The 19586-nt window shown below is 36.9% G+C and overlaps 1 protein-coding gene across 6 annotated transcripts in view; it reads right to left on the bottom strand.

The window, feature by feature from the left end:
- The window catches only part of AGBL3 (AGBL carboxypeptidase 3), a 65106-nt gene that overhangs the window by 31546 nt on the left and 13974 nt on the right, over nt 1-19586 (bottom strand). The window contains exons 7-12 of one of the 6 annotated variants that reach the window (XM_058681390.1): nt 18570-19343; nt 17054-17216; nt 15055-15181; nt 12131-12231; nt 11812-11930; nt 5701-5764 (exon numbers count right to left, since the gene is read on the bottom strand). In XM_058681390.1, the coding sequence (XP_058537373.1) occupies nt 5701-5764; nt 11812-11930; nt 12131-12231; nt 15055-15181; nt 17054-17216; nt 18570-19343 (1348 nt within the window). Of the gene's footprint in view, nt 1-5700; nt 5765-11811; nt 11931-12130; nt 12232-14387; nt 14533-15054; nt 15182-17053; nt 17217-18569; nt 19344-19586 lie in introns of those variants that run through there. The other 5 variants (XM_058681391.1, XR_009247631.1, XM_058681394.1 and 2 more) reach the window with 5 other exon arrangements.

Here is a 19586-nt window from a genome sequence, read left to right as displayed (position 1 = left end):
CTAAGAGATGAGGAAATACACTATGTTCCTGGATAGGCAGAGTCAACATCATCAAAATGTCCCTATTACCGAAAGTGATTTACAGCTTCAATGGGATTTCCTACAAAATCCCAAGAACATTCTTCACAGAGCTGGAAAGAATGCTACAAAAATTCATGCAGAAACACAGCAACCACAAGTAGTCAAAACTATCTTGAAGAGGAATCATTATTCCAAGTCTTAAGACATTTTACGGGGAAGTGGTAATCAAAACAGCCTGATGTTGGTACATAAACAGAGGAAGAGCAACACAAGAAACCTCAGAATGAGCCCACACATGTACAGCCTGCTAATCTTCAACAAGAGAACAGAAAACAACCCAGGGTGAAATGTTGGTCTCTTCAACAAATGTTGTTGGGACAATTGGATAGCAGCCTGCGGAAGTAAGAAACAAGACTCCCATCTTTCACCATACACCAAATATCAAATTTAAATGGAGAAAATCCCTTTTGAGAGGGAAGATGTCTTCTCCTCTACCTGACACTTGCCATATTGCTGCCCTCTTGTATACACCTGTTTCTTTACATCAGCTCTTGCCTCTGGTGAATTGGCTATCTAGTGGGTAGTAGCCCAAACTTAATTTTAACAGCAGTATGATCATAGTTACTTGAATACTCAGATAAGATAAAACTTTACGTAGCTCTGTATGTAAATACACATACACACAGATGCATGGCTACTGTTACTCTGAATAAGCTCTGTGGAATGTTATCAATGCCAACTGTATTATATGTACAGTATTATATTTGTGTTACTGCTAACCTTAGTTGTAGAGGAATAAAGGATGCATTAACTTCTTACATATATTTTTTAAAAATTTCATGTTAATCTGTAATTTTGTCAAAATAAGATGTTTAAAAAATTAAGTAAGAAAGAAAAACAATTTCACAAATTTGTGGGGAATTAGATTCTGTTAATTCAATCTGTTTGGGGCAGATTACAGAGTATCTGTAGGATAACAGGTACTGATTTGAAGTAGTCACTTTGCCCTTACTTGTCCACTAATGTTTAACCACCAGTGTTAAGAAGGAAATATTTTCAAAACAACTCCTGATATTTTTGTTAGAACATCTGCATTTATATCTTCTAATCTGTGTATGGCACTCCAGTCTTCTCAACTTCTGGGACCTTTATAGTTAATAAATGTCTAAGAGTCGATAGTTGTATCACATCAAGTAGGCATATCCCTTTCATTGGTCTTCATTTCTGTTAGGCACTTCCTTTTTTAATATTTTTTTTCCTTTTTTATTATATTTTTGACAATCTTTACGTAGTTAATTAGGGTAAAAAGGTTCAAGGGCTATAGGGAAGTGGGTAAGACTATCATTTCCACATTGTTTCCTTCATGTATCTGAGCTAAAGGGGGATAGTGAGGGAGAAGCCCCACCCAGTTTCCCACCCACCCCAGGTCCCGGATGTGGGGCATGCTCTGAGATCCTTGCTCAAGTGGTTTCAATAGTTCACCAGTTATGAATCGCTGCCAAGCTCTCCACTCCAAGCACGATGAGGTCGTTGAAAAATCCACTGATTGGCACAGTCCATCATAGAGTCTCCATATGCCCAGTATTTCGCTGCCAACATATAGCTGAGGTGGTTGATTGACCTGTTCTGTCTTCTGTCTTTTCTTGGCTAGGGTTCTGAGTCCGGCAGTTCGGTTGGGGAGATACCCAAAGAAACTTTGAGGTGTTCCCAGATCTGATTCTTGTATGTACCAGCAAGTACAGTGCCCGGCACAGTCCATCGCCCCAATCAGCTGGTGGTTGCAATTGCTGAGCTGGTTCTGTTTTCAGCCCCAACTTCCACCGGAACCAATGGGTGTTGCAGTCTGGCCTGGTTCTGCCCATCACATACTCGGCCCTCACATAAACCAGTGGGAGCTGCAGCCCAGTCAGAGCGACCCACAGCAACCCCCACCAGGTCCTCCGCCTGCCCTAGCTCCCCTGCTTGCCAGTATTTACAGCAGACTAGTCCAGTCAGTCCCACATCCCATTCAGCTCTCACACATGTCAATGGGCATTGAAGCCTAGTTCAACCCGACCAGTTCCACTATCCAGCCCACACACATGCTGGTGGGTGCCTGTCCATCTACCCCTGTCCCAGTACTGGTTTTCAGTGGGAGTGGTAACCCAAGAGGGAGGTGCCCACTATTTCCCTACTAGGCCACTCCCAGATTATGCACTCTCAGGACAGTTCTGGAGTTGAACTTGACATATTAGCCACCAGTGCCAGCATCTGTTATCTGATGCTGCAGCAAATCCCAACCACCCCTCACCCATTCTGCCTTATTTTTGCACCAGTCAACCAAGCCTGGCTCTTCTCTGATCCAACTCGCATGAGACCCACGGATGTAGCCCTGTCCGGTTTGGTCTCCCATCCCAACTCATTGATCCAATGGGTGAGGTGTTCCAGCAAGGGGATCCTCCACATTCCCCCTACCAGCTTCACCCCCTCCCTGCCTGGTTCCTACTAGCACTGTGTGCCAGCTTCTGTAGCACCATTATTGAAGAAAGTCTCTTTTCCTCCATTGTGTATTCTTGGCATCCTTGTCAAAGATAAGTTGCTAATATGAAATACCACTTTAACAGAATGAAGGACAAAAACCATATGATCATCTGAATAGATACATAAAGAGAATGTGAAAAATTCAACATAGTTCCATGATAATAATTCTCAGCAAGTAGGAGTACAAGAACTGAACATAATAAATGTCAAAAATGAAAATCTCACAGCTATCAATATACTTATTAGTGAAACAATAAAAGCTTTTCTCTCTAAGAAACAAGATCTGTGCTATATTCTTCCAAGAGCAATTAGGTAAGGCAAATAATCAAAAAGTATCTCAATTGGGAAGGATGAAGCTAAACTTTCCACATTTTCAGAAAATGTGATCTTCTATGAGGATACTTTAAAAGTTATACAAAATGGAATTAAAAAATAATTCAGGGAGAGTATTTGATGTAGCACTTAAAATGTCACTTGTATCAGGCCCGGCATGGTAGCCTAGTGGCTAAAGACCTCATCTTCATGTGCCGGGATCCCATATGGGAGCCAGTTCTAATCCCAGTGGCCCACTTCCCATCCAGCTTCCTGCTTGTTTCCTGAGAATGCAATTAAGGAAAGCCCAAAGCCTTGGGACTCTGCACCTGCGTGGGAGACCCGAAAGAAGCTCTTGGCTCCTGGCCCCTGGCTTTGGATTGGCTCAGCTCTGCCCTTTGCAGCCACTTTTGGGAGTGAAGCAACAGATAAAGATATCCTTCTCTGTCTCTCCTCCTGTCTGCATACCTGACTTTCCAATAGAAATAAATAAAATGTTAAAAAGAAAAAGTAACTTGGGATATCCACATATTAGAGTGACTAAGTTCAAACCCCAGCTCCACTCCTGATTCTAACTTCCTGCTAATGTATACACATGGAAGCAGTAAGTAATGGCTCAAGTGGTTGGATTTCTGCCACCACCTAGGAGATCATGATTGAGTGACTAGTTCCTCACTTTGATATGGCCTGTCCCAGATGTGAGCATTTGGAGAGTGAGATAGGAGATGCAAGATTCCTGTTTGTAGCTCAGTTTCTATGCCACTGAAAAAGGTGAAGATAAACAAATGCATTTTTTTTCAAAAGATAATTAATGCAGATTTTCCATAAGTATTTTTAAAAGATTATTATTTGAAAGGGAGAGTTACAGAGAGAGAGAGATGAGTCAGAGAGAGATGGAGGGAGGGAGTGAGGAAGAGAGACAGAGGAAAGGAAAGAGAGAAATCTTTCATTGGTTGGTTCACTCTCCAGATAGTTTCCCTGGCCAGGGTTTGGCTAAGTTTGAGCCAGGAGCCTGGAACTCTATCTTGGTTTCCCATACAAGTTCAGTGGACCTGATATACTACAATGCCAGACCTTCTTATAAGCATTTTGAAGACTCTATTGTCTACAGCCAGAAAGGAACTAAAAGGCCCACAGCCTCTGAGGAACCGAATTCTGTAAACAGTGAAGGCAGTGAGGTTAAAAGAGCATCCTTTGCTTGATTGGTCTTCAGATGAGACCATAGCCTGGCTAACACTTTCATTACAGCCATGTGAGAATCTTCACACATACAGCTAAGTCACTCCTGGATTCATGACTCATAGAAAATATGTGGTATTAAATGTTCGTGGTTTTAAGCTGTGAAAGTTTGGAGTACTCAGTAACAGAAAACTCTTTTTGTTGAAACATTGGCAGTTGAACAAATGGCTTTTAGAAATGTGGTCACATGGAGATATGTATAAAGATATTTTAAAATATTTATGGCAAAAAGGAATTAAAAGATAAGCTTATTTTTTGTTCAAAAGCATTGAAATCATGCAGTTTTTCATAGTACACATTTTTTTTGGTGAACTTTCTTAAGATTTCTCATATGCATGGATTTCAACGTGTTTGTACTAAAGCAAACTTACTTTTTCATTCCATTTTATTGTGACTGTGTAAGTATTATCTGTCCATACATACAAAAAATTAACTCAAACCACAGACCGAAGCTAAGACTAATTGACCCCTCCGTCTAGGTCTGCTAGTGCTAACCCTAAAGACACGTGAGAGACAACAGTTTATTGTATGCAACTGAGATGCTGAAGTTGTTTGCAATATGGCTAAAGCAGCTAATGTACTTACTAAATGATGGGCTTGTTTCTTTTACCTCTTAAAACACAGTTTCATTTTTAAAATTTTGCGAGAATACTTCAGAATATTCACAATAAAATGGAATGAAAAGGTAAGCTTGTTAAATACAAAATTTTGAAAGGTAGAACAGGAGTTAGGCCATTGTTGAGAGAGAGCGAGAATCCTCTGTTTGCTAACTCCCCTAATTTCTGTAACAGCTGGTGTTCAGCCAGGCTGAAGCCAGGAGCTGGGAGCATCATTTGGGTCTCCTCTACGGGTGACCATACATACAACCTCAGGCCTGCCAAAATATACCTTAGGGGGAAGTTAGGTGTCAAGTGCAATAATTACGATTCAAATAGCCACTCTGCAAGGGGATGTGGGCACCACAATACCTGCCCTTTCTCTTTTTAAAATTCTTAATTCCTTGTCACTTGCTTGATTTGGTAACCCAAACTACAACCTCCATCAAAAACTTATTTTTCTACTGCTTTAATTTTCTCCTGAGGCACTTATCTCCATCTATCACATCATGTATTTTATTTATTTACCTAATTTTTTACATATCTCCACAAGTAACTAAGACTATCAACTAACAGTGAAAGTTTTTGTCCCATTTTATTTAGATTTTATCCACAACACTTAGTCACTGTCTGATAGACAGTTGCTTAACATGAATAGCAGATGAATAATGATATAAGAAATAATACGTGACTAACGAATATGTAAGTGAATGTTGAGTTAGCAGTCCAGTGTTATGCGTTAAATAACCATCCCTGTTACTGACAAGTTGTATTACTTTTGAGAAATAACCTTTTTGAATTGTAAATGCCATTTTCTATTAAGTAAGGGTAGCAAAACAAAAAAAATTAAAGTTAGAATATTCTGCGGCTTAAAGGTACTAACATGATCAGCGTAACAATTGCTAGAGAATAATTACGCAGCTGGAAACTTTGTTCTTTGCCTTATTTGTGGATCACAGTAAGAGTGCCACCTCGGTGTATCATGACTACAGGCAAATACTTTCAATCATACCTGGGGAGTTAACTGGAGAAGATAATTCTGTGAGTCTGATCCGGAACTATCAGAGCCTTGACTGCTACAAAAACAAACACACGAACAAAAAACAGTGTAAGTTTCAGAATGTTGCAGTGAACGTTCATGATTTTCATAGTTGCATTTATCTTAGAGGCTCTCATAACAAGAATGTTGATGATGAAAGTTGTTTTAGGTGTTTGGTAATTTCAGAAAGCTTAGCAGGAGAGATGCTTTTACTAGAAGATATCTTTTTGTTTAAGATTTAATTAAAATTCTAAGAATGTGTTACTAGAATATCAGCTCCAGAAAATAATATGGAGAGATATATAGAGATACATACAACCACCATGAATATGTAGTAGAAACCCAAAAATACTTGTTAATAAACGAATGAGTAAATGCTATCTGAGTAGATTCCAGGATCCTGAGGCATACCCAAGTTTCACTAGGTATCATTAGCTATTAAATTATTTTTACATCACTATGTTTGCACGCTGCTTCAAGAAAATGCAAGACCACATGTAACACAGGACTTAAGAAAACTAAGTCAAATAGCAGTCTGTCTCTAATCACAATTGTTTATTTTTTACAAAGTGATAAAGTTTCATATTGATAGAATTGATAGGTAAACTTCTGCTTGAGCTGCAATTCAAGAAATGAACATTTCTGGCTTATATTTGTTATGATTCTTATTATTTAAAGCTTGATTTATTTGTTACTAAAAAAGACAGATATACAGAGAGGAAGAACTTCTGTCTGCTGATTCACTCCTCAAGTGGCCGCAATGGCAGGAGCTGAGCCGATCAGAGGCCAGCAGCCTGTCCTTGACTGCTTCTGCAGGCCACAAGCAAGGAGCTGGAAGTCAAGCAGGGATGCCAGGATTAGAACCAGCACCCATATAGGATGCTGGTATATACCAGGTAAGTACTTGAAGTCCCTAGGCTACCACGCAGGGCCATTCTTATTTTTCTTAATGAACAGATTTAGTTTCCTGGAACAGTTTTAGGTTTACAGAAAACTGAAGCAGAGAACAGGATTGTTTTGTGTACACCCTGCTGCCTGTAGGGTTTCATCTCTTATTGACATCTTACAGCCCTATGGTATACATGCTACAACTGATGAAACCCATACTGAATCATTGTTACTAATAAAGTTTAGAGTGATATTAGGCTATACTCTTATTTTTAAAAAGATTTATTACATGGTACCACAACAGAGGATGGAGGACAGAAAAAAATCAATCAACTAACCCAGCCAAATGTTGGCAGTGAAAATCTGGGCAAACGGAGACTCTAAGGTGGACTATATCTGCCAATGGATTCTGGACAGAATTCATCGTGCTTGGAGTGGCAAAACTGGTAGCGATTCAGACCTGTTGAACTACCAAAACCACTTGAGCAGGAACCCTGGGATGGATGGGAGGCTGAGTGGGGCTCCTCCTTTTATCTCCTCCCTTCACCCAAATACAGAAAAAAAAAGGTGGAAACAATGGTCTTATCCACTTTCCTGCAGCCCTTGAGTTTGCACTCTAATCAACTATGTAAGGATCATCAAAATAAAACAAAATGGTAATGATAAAAATAAAAAACAAACAGAAAGATTTTCCATCTGCTGGTTCATTCCTCAAGTGGCCATAATGGCCCGAGCTGAGCTGATCTGAAGTCATGAGCCAGGAGCTTCTTCCAGGTTTCCCACACAGGTGCAGGTGGCCTGCTTTCTCAGGCCACAAGCAGGGAGCAGGATGGGAAGTGGAGTAGCCAGGATCAAACTGATGCTCAGACAGGATCCTGGAGCATGCAAGGCGTGGACTTAGCCACTAGGCAATTGCACCAGGCCCAGGGTTTATTCTTGTGCTGTACACTCTACCTGGTTTCACAAATCTCTAATGACATATCCACATTATCATATATTCTAGTTTCACTGTCCTTAAAGTCCACTTCTGTCTATTATCCTTCCTTTCCAACCACTGGCATTTTTTCTGTCTGAATGCTTTTGTATTTTCCAGCATGTCATATAGTTGGAATCATATGGTTTGGAGCCTTTTCAGACTTCTTTTATATCACTTAACTATATGCACGTGAGATTTCAGGATATCTTTTCTGGACTTGATAGCTCATTTACTTTCATCATTGAATAATATTCCATTGTATGGATGAAAAAGTTTGCTTATCCATTCATCTGTTGAAGAACATTTGATCACTTCCATATTTTGGCAATCAAAAATTAAGCTGCTTTAAACATTTATGTGCAGATACTTGTGGACATATTTTCAAGCTATTTGAGTATACAACTACGAATATGACTGCTGGACTAGGTGCGATGATTAAGTAAATTTGAAAGAAACTGCCAAGGGTTGGTGTTGTGACATAGTAGCTAAAACTTCCCTGCAATGCCAGCATGACCTAAAGGTGCAGATTTGTGCCCCCTACTTTTATACAGCTACCTGTTAATGGCCTGGAAAAAGTAGCAGATGATGGTCCAATAACTTGGTCCCCTGTTACTCATGTGGGAGACTCAAATGAAGCTCCTGGCTCTTGGCCTCAGCCTGGCTCAGCCCTGCAATTGTGGCCATCTCAGGGACTGAACCAATAGGAGATCTCTGCCTAACCCTCTTCTTCTGTAATGTTTTCAAATAAGGGAAAAATCTTTAAAAGACAACCTGCCAAGTAATCTTCCAATATAGCTGAATAGTTTTACACTTTAACCAACAAAGTAGCAGAATTCATGTTGGTCTACATCCTGCTCAGTATTTGATGTTGTCAGTACTTTGGATTTTGGTCATTCTAAGCATGGTATTTCATGATTGAGTTTGGTTTTTTTTTTTTTTTTTTCCTTTATAGCTTTATTTATTTATTTTTTTAATTATTATTTTTTATTCATTGATTACATTGTATTATGTGATACAGTTTCATTGGAACTGGGAATCACCCCACCCCTCCCCCCGCCCTCCCCCCATGTGGAATATTCCACCTTGTTGCATATCCACTGATCAAGTACAGTTGAGATTCCTTCTTTGCAAGCATAAACTAAACATAGAGTCCAACATCTTATATAGTCCAGTCTAGTTCCTCAGCTTCCTGGGGAGACCCTGTCCGGTCCAAGGGCAGAACCATTAGATTATCAACCCGATCAATTAAAGGCTCCAACATACCCTCAGCAACAATTAAGCAACAATTAACTTCGTTGTGGAATACCACTCAGCTATTAAAAAAAACCAAAATGCAGTTCTTTGTGGCCAAATGGGCCAAACTGGAAACCATAATCCTAAGGGAAATGAGCCAATCCCAAAAGGTCAGATACCATATGTTTGCGTTAATTTAAGAGGATATGATGTTATGTAAAACATGTTATTTTATGTATATTACGTTATCTGTTGTGTATAAACTAAAACTGAATTGACAATGAGGTGATCACAGAAGATGGTTAAGAAATTGCAATTGTTTTTAACATGATTGAGTTTGAAAGGCAACAGGAAGACAGAAGTAGTTACCATCGTTGGGTTCATTCCCCAAATGTTTGTGATGACCAGGTCTGGGCCAAGGCCAAAACTGGTATCCAGGAACTCAATTGAGGTCTCCCACTGGAATGGTAAAAACTTAGTGACTTGATCCATCACTGCGGCCTCTGAAGGCCTGCATTAGCAGGAAATTGGAATCAGGAACTGCAGGAAGTGGTATCCAACTCATACATACCAAAATGGGAAACGGACATCCTAACTAGCATCTTAACTGTCAAACAAAATGTTTATTCCTTCATCACTGATTTTCACTTGTTAATTAATGTTAAACATATGTTTGTGTACTTGTTTATCATTTGGGTATTTTCTTTGATGAAATTCAAGGACACTTTGCTCATTTGTAATTTGGCTTGTGTGTCCTCTGACGGTTGGAATTTAATTCTCTGTATGTTTTCGATATGAGTTCTTAACCACATAGGCACTTTGCAATTCTTTTTTAGTCCTTGGCTTGCCTCGATATTCTGACAATGCTGGCTCTATTTTACCGCATATGATGTCAATTTTAATGAGTCTAACATCAATATTTTTTACTTTTGTGTTGCATCTAAGAATTCATCACCAAAACAAAGATAAGAGATTTGATCTGATATTATCATTCAGGACTTTACAATGTTACATTTTTCATTTGGTCTGTGATCCACTTTTGGTTTAATTTTTGTGACAAAAGTGTAAGTCTCTTTCTAGATTTAAGTTTTGGCATGTGGATATTCAGATGTTTCAGTGTCATGAGTTCAAAAGAGTGCTCTTTTCCATGGAAATACATTTGCTCCTTCTTCAGTTGCCCATGCTTGTATGATTCTATTTCTGGATTGCCTATTCTGTCTTATGAATCGATTTGTCTATTCTTTCACTAATATCAGACTCTTGATTTTGGAGCTTTCAGCAAGAAACTTAAGATGAAGTAGTCAGAACTTGGAAACTCAATACGGGTCTTTCAAAATGTGGATGACGGGAACCCAACTCCTTGAACTATTACTTCGTTGCTTCCTTGAGTGTGTATTAACAGGAAGCTGGAATCAGAAGTGGAACTTGGACTTGAATCCAGACACTTTCATATGACATAGGGGTGTCTCGAGCACTGTGACAAATGGTTTTCCCAGAATTTGAACAGCATTAAATTTTTTGTTTCTATGATCATGGATTATCTCTCCACTTCTTTAGTTGTTCTTTAATTTATTTCACTGGAGCTTTGTAGTTTTCCATTTATAATTTTACAATTATTTTATTTAATTTTATTAGATTTAACCCAGGTATTTTTATTTTTGTGCTGATATTAAGTGATAAAGTGTTAATTTTTTTTTTCGTTCTGATTGCTCATGACTTATACATTAGGAAGCAATTTTATGTTAACCTTGTATCCTGACATCCTACTATAATTATTAGTTGCAAGAGTTTTCTACACTTCAAAGAAACATTTTTAGCAAGTAATGTCAGGGTCAAAAGATTTCACATTAATTGAGAAGATCACACAGGAAAGCTGGAAGATGCAGAGCACGCTAATCCAAACTACAGCCACTTTTTTCATTTTTTACAGCATTCCTTTCAACGTCAAAGAACTAATCCACATCAAACATTTCACTAAATGTCACCCTAGCATGTGACCACTGACATCCCTGCAGTACAAATTAAGCTACTAAAAACAGAGAAACCTATTTTCCTGAAGTTTCATAAGTACACAGCAAAACAAAATTTGAAGGGTTTATACAACAGCTTAGAAGCTAAATTAAAAAAAGCAGCAGTATTTGAGTAAGTTGTGGAACACAAATACAACTATTTATACCTTCTCTAAGGTATTGGTCTGAAGCAAATCTAATTAAAACCTGCACACACATTTTAAAATCTTGATCATTTGCTGCACAAGAATAGAAAAAACTAGAGCCTCAATCTACATAGAATTACAAAATAGTCCAAATAAATAAAGCAATCATGAGCACAGAACAAGTCTGGAAGCGTCACCCTCCCTGATTTTGTCTCTCCTTCTCCCTGTAAATCTGCCTTCCCAAACTAACTAACCAAATAAATGAATAAATCTTAAAAAGGGATGGGGGTGGTGCTCTGTAGTACAGGAAAACTGGATGATCCATGAGGCCATTATGCTAATTTAGTTGCAAATAGTACACGGTTGCATTTGTATAAAGTATCCAAAATAACCAAATGCATAGAATCAAAGAGTGGGATGGTGATTTCCAGAGACTGAGATTTGAGGAACCTAAGGTACTAATTATTGAACATAATTATACTATTAGAGATCTTTTGTGTATTATGCCAACAGTTAACAACAAAAGATTATATACTTTAAAATTCAATAAGAGGGCTTGAATTCATGCTGTATGCCATGAGTGGCTATGGAGGAAACAAAAGTAAGTACTACTAACATTCCATATACTATAAATACACTGTGTATAGTGATGCTCATATTATTTGAATTAAAAAAAAGTCTTAAGGAGGTCCAGACAAGATGCATTGAAAAGATTTCCTCTGCTCATACCTGAGATGTTCAGGCAACAATATCCAATAATATTTTGGTATTATCATAAAGAACAGAGTAGAACAGCACAAAAAATTTTATTGCTTCTTTAGTCTTGACCTACCTCGACTCTGGGTCCACTGAAATTTCTATCAGGGAAGTATATGACCCTTCAAAGACTTTTTCAAAGTTTGCAGGAACACGTTTTGTCATTTCTTCTAATTCTTTCAGGCACTGATAATACTAGGGTAAATTATAAATGAATTGCAAAATAATGTTATTTAAATTGAAGTAATTTAAAGACATCAGAACAATAATTGTGACATTCAGTACCCCATCTCCCAGTTCTTGTTAGGAAAGTAAAAAAGAAAAAAACTACTATAGGGCACAGGCAGGCTGCCTGATAGGCTGGAGTCTGATATATTGCCAGATAGATTGTTTACCTTGGTCCGGTCAGGATCACAATAGTCCAAGAGAGAATCACAAAAATGGTATCCCATTGACTCCAGGTCTTTTGTGTTGAAATGAGTGCCTTGTTTCTTACCTATAAATCAATAATGGAGGATGAGCTAATCACTTTTTTTTTCTTAGCAGGTAAGCCTAAGTTCTAGACAGAGAATATAAAATAATAAAACATTGATAGGTTCCTTATCCCACCCTTGAATTTTCTACCTTAGAAAATTCAAAATTCAAAATTCTCTCTCTCTCTCTCTCTCTCTCTCTCTCTCTCTCTCACACACACACACACACACACACACTCATTTATTTATTCAGTTGAAAGGCAATATCAGGGAGAGTGAGCTTCCATTTGTTGGTTCACTCCCCAGCTGATCACAATGACTAAAGCTGGACCAAGCACTTGGGTCATCTTCTGCTCCTTTTCCAGGTCATTAGGTATGAGTCAGCCAATAATGAAACAGCTGGGACTAGAGCCAGTATCCATTGGGATGCTTGTTGCATCCCTAAAGGGTGGTTTCTTCACCCACTACGCCACAACACTGACTCCCTGGGGCAGGTCATTTAACAGCTTACTGCTTTCTCTGCTCCTTTTTTACCTCCCAAACCAAAGCTTACTTGGCATAGCCTGGTCTATGTTGCAAGGCAGAAGAAAATTCACTATGACAGGGACTATCTGGTGACAGTTATAGTCTATCAACTACTGAAAAAACCCTCAAGGGATGACTTTATGAGAAAAATGCTTTCAAGGTGCATTAAAAAGAAGCTGAATATTATATATGAGTTTTTTTTAGCACTTTAAGTTAATACTTAAAAGAAACTGCCTTAACATAATGTATTCCTGTTACATTAGAATACATTATATATGACCATATATATATTTAATATTATAATATAATGATATTTAATAGTATAATATAATGATAGTATAATATAATGATAATATATAATAGTATAATATATTATATTATAATATATAATATAATATAATATATAATATATTATATTATATAGTATATAATATATTATACTATTATATATTATCATTATATTATATATTATAATATAATATATAACATAATATAATATAATATATAATATAATATAATATATTATAATATAATATATTATACTATTATAATATATAATATAATATAATATATAATATATTATATTATATTATATAGTATATAATATATTATATACTATTATAATATATAATAGTATAATATAATGATAATAGTATAATATAATGATATCATTATATAATATAATGATATTTAATAGTATATCTAATATTATATGTAACAATACACAATAGAATACATATATTTTACTTTGTTATTATAATGTATTTAATATTATACTTAAATATAATACTATATATATATCATGTTTTAAATATATCAAAATATGTACATTTTAGCATAATATATATTTATGATTTATATATAATACATAACTATATTTAGTATTCATACAATAGAGTTAATATTATATTTAAATATAATAACATATATTTTGAAAATACATATATATATATATATATATATATACTACAAATATATATTAACAATTTGTTTTTATTGGAAAGGCAGATTTAGAAAGAGAAGAGGAGACACACCTAAAGAACTTCCCATCTGCTGGTTTACTGCCCAAGTGGCTTCAACGGCCAGAGCTAGGCTGGTCTGAAGCCAGGAGCCAGGAGCCAGGAACTTTTTCCAGGTCTCCCAAGTGGGTGCAGGTCCCTAGGCTTTGGGCCATCCTCTGCTGCTTTTGCAGTCCACAAGCAATGAGTTGGATGGGAAGTAGAGCAGCTGGGACATGAAACGACACTCATATTAAATCTTTGCGTGTGTGTAAGGTGAGGATTTAGCCACTAGGCCATCACGCCGGGCCCTAAAGTATTTTTTTTTTTTTAATAGCACTACAGAGTATACTTTTATTTTTAACTCAGGGAACCAGTACCTCCACATTTAATTGTAATTTGGTCAATTCCTCCCCCTCCCCTTCAGAATTTTTTTTTCCTCTGTAAATAGCAAACTTAGCAAACATATTTCTGTAGTGACATTTGAAGGATGTCAACTCTTTTCTTTAAATTATCAGGAACATTTGTTTTGGGCTGGTGTTGTGGCACAGCAAGGCCAGTCACCACCTGTGATGCCAATGTCCTTTGTGGGTACTGGCTGTTCCACTTCTAATCCAAGTGCCAGTGGCCTAAGTGCTAAGGGCCCTTGCGCTCACGTGTGAGATCCAGGTGAAGCTCTTGGTTCCCAGCTTCATGCTAGCTAAGGCTTGCTGCTGGTGGACACTTGGGAGGTGAACCAAAGATGCTCGCTCACCCTCTCTTTCTGTAACTCTGCCTTAAGAACAAATTCACGTAAACCCTCTAGAAAAAAAAAAAACACAAAACAAATACTAACTTTAAAGATTAGTTTATGAAGTGGGCTGGTGTGGTGGCTCAACAAGCTAATCCTCTGTCTTATAGTGCTGACATCTCATATGGGAGCTGGTTCTAGTCGTGGCTTGTGCACTTTCAATCTAGTCCCATTCTCCAGATTGGCTCAGGTTTGGCCATTGCGCCCAATTAGGGAGTGAACCGTAAGATGGAAGACCACTCTCTCACTGTCTCTCCTCTGTAAATCTACCTTTCAAATAAAAATAAAGAATTTTTTAAAAGATTAGTTTATGAAAAAGAAATTGTTCTAACCACACACTAAAATAACTCTAAAAGAGATGATGAAATAGAAAAAAATGAAGTGAGAGTTTATCTGTATACAGAATTGACTAAATATATGTATGTATTTAAATGTGAACAATGTGCTATCAAAAGTCTACATTACAGATTTAACATTAAAATACATCTTTCTCTAAAAGCTTTGAGGGCTTGAATGAGAACATCTGGTCCTACCCAGAGTCGATCCACAGAAGGTGGCCTCCATAGTAAAGCTGTTCCTGATTCCCATTCTCCACATCACCACTCTTCCTGTTCCTTCCTTGCTCTTTTGAATATTAAACTTGCAAGCTGAAAATGAAAACTGAAAGAAATAAAGATGAGACCCATTATGTGTTGTTTCTAGATTTTTCTTAGGAAGTGCGGTTGAAAATGAAGATACTCATGCAATATCTGTTAATTCTCTCTAAAGCTTTAGGCATCATGTTTATTTCCTGACTAGTAGTAGTAACTCATTTTAAGGATGATACATTTACTTCATTTTTCTTTTTTTAAAAGATTCATTTCTTTTAATTGGAAAGGCAGATCAGATTTATAGAGAGGAGGAGAGACAGAGAGAAAGATCTCTCATCTGCTGGTTCTCCTCAAACAGCTGCAATGACCAGAGCAGAGCCAATCGGAAGCCAGGTACCAGGAGCTTCTTCCGGGTCTCCCATATGGGTAGAGGGTCCTAAGGCACTAACCTATCCCCCACTGCCCTCTGAGGCCACAAGCATGGAGCTGGATGGGAAGTGGAGCAGCTGAGCAGGATCCTGGTGGCTGCAGAGTGAAAATTTAGCCATGTCACTGGGTCCAATATGTTTATTTTTCTGAGAGCCATAGATTGTAGTTCCTATAATACAACTTTTACTTGCATATAGTATATACATCCAAAAGTTATTGATTACTTTTGATACTGTTAAGATCCTAGGCAGGAGTTTAAGTATATTTAGGAATCACAATTAATGTTGAAGGTTTCCAGTAACAAAAGTCTTTGTTTTAATCTGAGAGACCATTTGAAAGATGTCATGAAAGGTGTATCTGTGGTGTTATTGGGAGGGGTGTAATTTTGTTTTCTTTAATTAACATAGCATAAAACTGACTTTTATGAATTTCATTCTATGCATATTAACAGTTTGTTTTCATGTAACTGTCATCATCATAATACTAAACAGTTCTATTATCCCTAAAATATTCACTCATATTGTCCCTTAGCAATCACAATCCCTTAACTTCCCAAATTTCTAGCAAGCAGTAATATGAAATCATTGTAGTTTTTTTAAAGATTATACATTTTAAAGATAAGGATTTATAAATATTGTAATATAATAATATTCATGACACTTAACATGTCAATAAACAAGTATTGAAATATCACAGCAATTATTCTAAAAATAATAAACTCCACCTAAGGTACTGACAGTGTAATTTTGCATAGGAATATTTTCAGTTTTGTGGGATATTATTCCAGTCTGGAATTACTTTCCCCAATGTTTTTTCATTCTGAAGAAATGTATTCCATTTGGGAAATAAACATATTCTCTGTCAACAGCACTCCTTACCAGATCATTGCTTCTTATTAATGTTTGGGACTTAATTACCTGCAGAAGACAATAATGATCTTTCAACGAGTCCTTTACAGTTTAGCTGGTTGAAAATTTGGGTGAAAGCTTATATAATTCTTTGCTATATTGAAATATTTACTAAAGGGTAATTAATATAACATGAATACTTCAATAGACGAGTGCCTCAAACAGATGCATAGTCTATGAAATTACATATACTTTATTTGTTTATCACTTAATTTCTACATATTTGTAAATTTGGGATATTCACTTATTTCCTGGGAAAATCTAATAAATACTTCAAATAAATGATTACATGTTCCTAAAGAGCACCTCTTTAGCCTGTATAAGGAAGGGACTTAATAAATACTAAACAATGAAAAATTAAGGCATCAAAACTGGTAAAATTGAAAGAAAGTTTTCAAAAGGTAAAATCATGGAGATATTACGGGTATTTTGTCTTTTTCGTATTTTCAAATAATTGGTCAGTCCCATGTAGTTTAAGTAGACAATTCTATAAACCAGTAAAAAAATAGCTTAAAAAGTAGCTTATTGAATAGAAGTGCTCAATCTGTTGGCCCACGAGGGCAACAACTAGTAAAGGAAACAGTAAAATCTTGATAAGAACTCACTTTATCTGGACAATTTTTGCTCAGCATGAGAGGAAAGATTCGTTGCTGTAAGTATAAAACTTTAGATCTGTCACTACCATCACAGCCATACATGAAGATATTCTCTTGCCTACTATGACCATGAATATCACAATATAAAATAACCTCTCGCTTCTCCATCAATCTATCAGGAAGAAAATAATAGTTACTGTATCTTATCTCTGCACTTTACTTATGTAGATACAACTATGGATTCACAAAAACAATGGCCAAATACAACTTTGTATACACTGGCTTTCAGTTAGAAACAGTTGAAATTTTCTTACCCACAGGTAACTAAGATATTCTGTTTTGTTGTTTTTTTTTTATCCTGAATATCTTAAGATCTACTCTCTCTTATTTTGCCATGCTTTAAATGTAATTTCACATATGTGTTTAGCTGTTCACCTTTCTACTTTTGTGTGACTACCATTGTATTCTACTTCCCTGCCTAAGATTAACTGCAATAAGATATTGTTCTTTCCTGGAAGTCTTTATTACACTTATTGGATAGACTCCTGCTTTAACCTTCTCACCAGGCAATCTGAAGAATTGAGAATATTTAAGACAGTTCCCAGAGACCCAAACCACGGAGCATTTTACATAATACGTTATACATGAGACCAGGAACCCTTACTGTCAAAGAACAGTAAGTAGTCATTACAGATGACTATTAGGCTTCCCGTCAGCTTCCTTTATACAACTTCCTGAAATATTTCTATTTCAGAATAATTTTAGATTTATACAGAAGCTGAACACGGAGTTCTCCTAGTTTTGGATAATGTTGATATATATTGCATGGAACACTGTTAGAAAAGAGAAAACAACATTGGCAGCTTATGGTTACCTAAGCTCCCAACTTCATTTAGATTTTACTAGTTTTCCCACTAACATCCTTTTTCAACCCAGAATCCAACCCAGAGTGCCATGCTACGTTAATTCAGCTCTCTTTTTATTATTGCCTGCCATGCTTAGGAAAATTAGAAAAAAAAATCACAGATTGTTCTTGAGTCACTTAACTATTTCTCAATTATTTTAAGCTCTTTTGAAATCCATATTTGTGACAGGCATTAAACCAGGAATCTCTGTGTTTTCTGTGGATCTCAGTACTTCCCTCTCCCTAAGGAGATAGCGGGCTAGAGTGAGAGTGAACATCGAAGCGGAACAGTCTAAAGCAATGAGAATCAATGGGTGCTTCTAAAGCTTGCGAGCTCCTCTGAGAGACTGGAGGTAACCCCAAGGGAAATGCCTGGGCTACCACCAGCTGTGATAAGACACCCACCGCATTTGAAATATGCTAATTTACGTATTCCTTTCAAAGAGTCAGCAAACAGCAGTCTGTTTCAAAAGGGGGGGCTACTAAATCCGGTTGCATAATACCAGATGGGAAAGAAACAGACATTAAACTATCTAAAGAGAATGAATAAGACTGTGAGAGCAAGATAATTATTACCAAATTTACCACATAAGCAAAGAGGCATTCTGAGTCTTACTTTACCTACGGATCATGTTTCGGGTATACCAAACAGAAGGAAATGATTCCTTCAGGAGAGATGCATAATTGCGGTTTAAGTCCTGTCCCACTAAGGAGCACCGATAATTTCCCACAATCACGCCATCTGGATTCAGCATGGGTACCACCTTGAAGACAAAGGTATCCCGCAGCAAATGCGCATCACTTGAGTTTCCTAAAATAAAATCAAGGAAGCCTTTCATGATCCAAGAGCTGTTGGTTTCTCCCGGATGGACTCGTGCAGTCAGAATGACAGCCTTCCGCTTCCTTGATTCAGCATTCGGGGTGGTGATTGTTAAAATATACACCATGTTCCTAGCAAGCGTGTGACACAAGACACGTATTTTACAAAACTTGGACCGTACTGGATCATTATTGATGCTGGAAAGGTATTCTTGTAGATTTGTGTAGGTGTATGGATAGCAGTGAGCAAAGTAGCAGGTATCTTTGTTGTGTGGAAATTGAAATGTCCATGTAAGCGAAAAATAATGGTGCCCATTTTGGCCCAGATTGTTCCTATAGTACTTGATTTGGTCTCCTATTCTTTGCCAGCCAATATGATGAGTCTTGGCCTCTTTCTCAGAATAGAACAGTGGGCGCATACCCCGATTGTAAAGACTAGCGGGCTTGGTGAAGTTGACAATGGTGAATCTGTAGAGTATTCCTGCTTGAGTATTAGTAACTTGGAAATAGTACCACTGGGTATGTTTATTTGTGAAGAGGTCAGGGCGCACAGTCAACTGGTATTCATATTCTCCCCTAACACAGAAGGAAAAAAGAGAAAAAGAAAAAGTATGTAAGAATCTTAAAACGTGGCATTTAAGTTAAATTAAATGAGGAAGTTAATTTTATTTTTATCTATTCATGGAGAGGTTTTTTTTGTGGTTTTGCTTTAAATTTTTGTTAAGGAAATTGATAGAAATTATGCATTATTATAGGTTTAACAATTTGGAGACTATTTTATTTTATTTTTTAAATTATTTATTATTTAACTTCATTAAT

This window comes from Ochotona princeps, chromosome 25, assembly GCF_030435755.1.
Source record: "Ochotona princeps isolate mOchPri1 chromosome 25, mOchPri1.hap1, whole genome shotgun sequence".
NCBI classification, from domain to species: Eukaryota; Metazoa; Chordata; class Mammalia; order Lagomorpha; family Ochotonidae; genus Ochotona; species Ochotona princeps.
The sequence above is the reverse complement of the archived record's forward strand: the minus strand, read 5'-3'. Positions and strand labels throughout refer to the sequence as shown.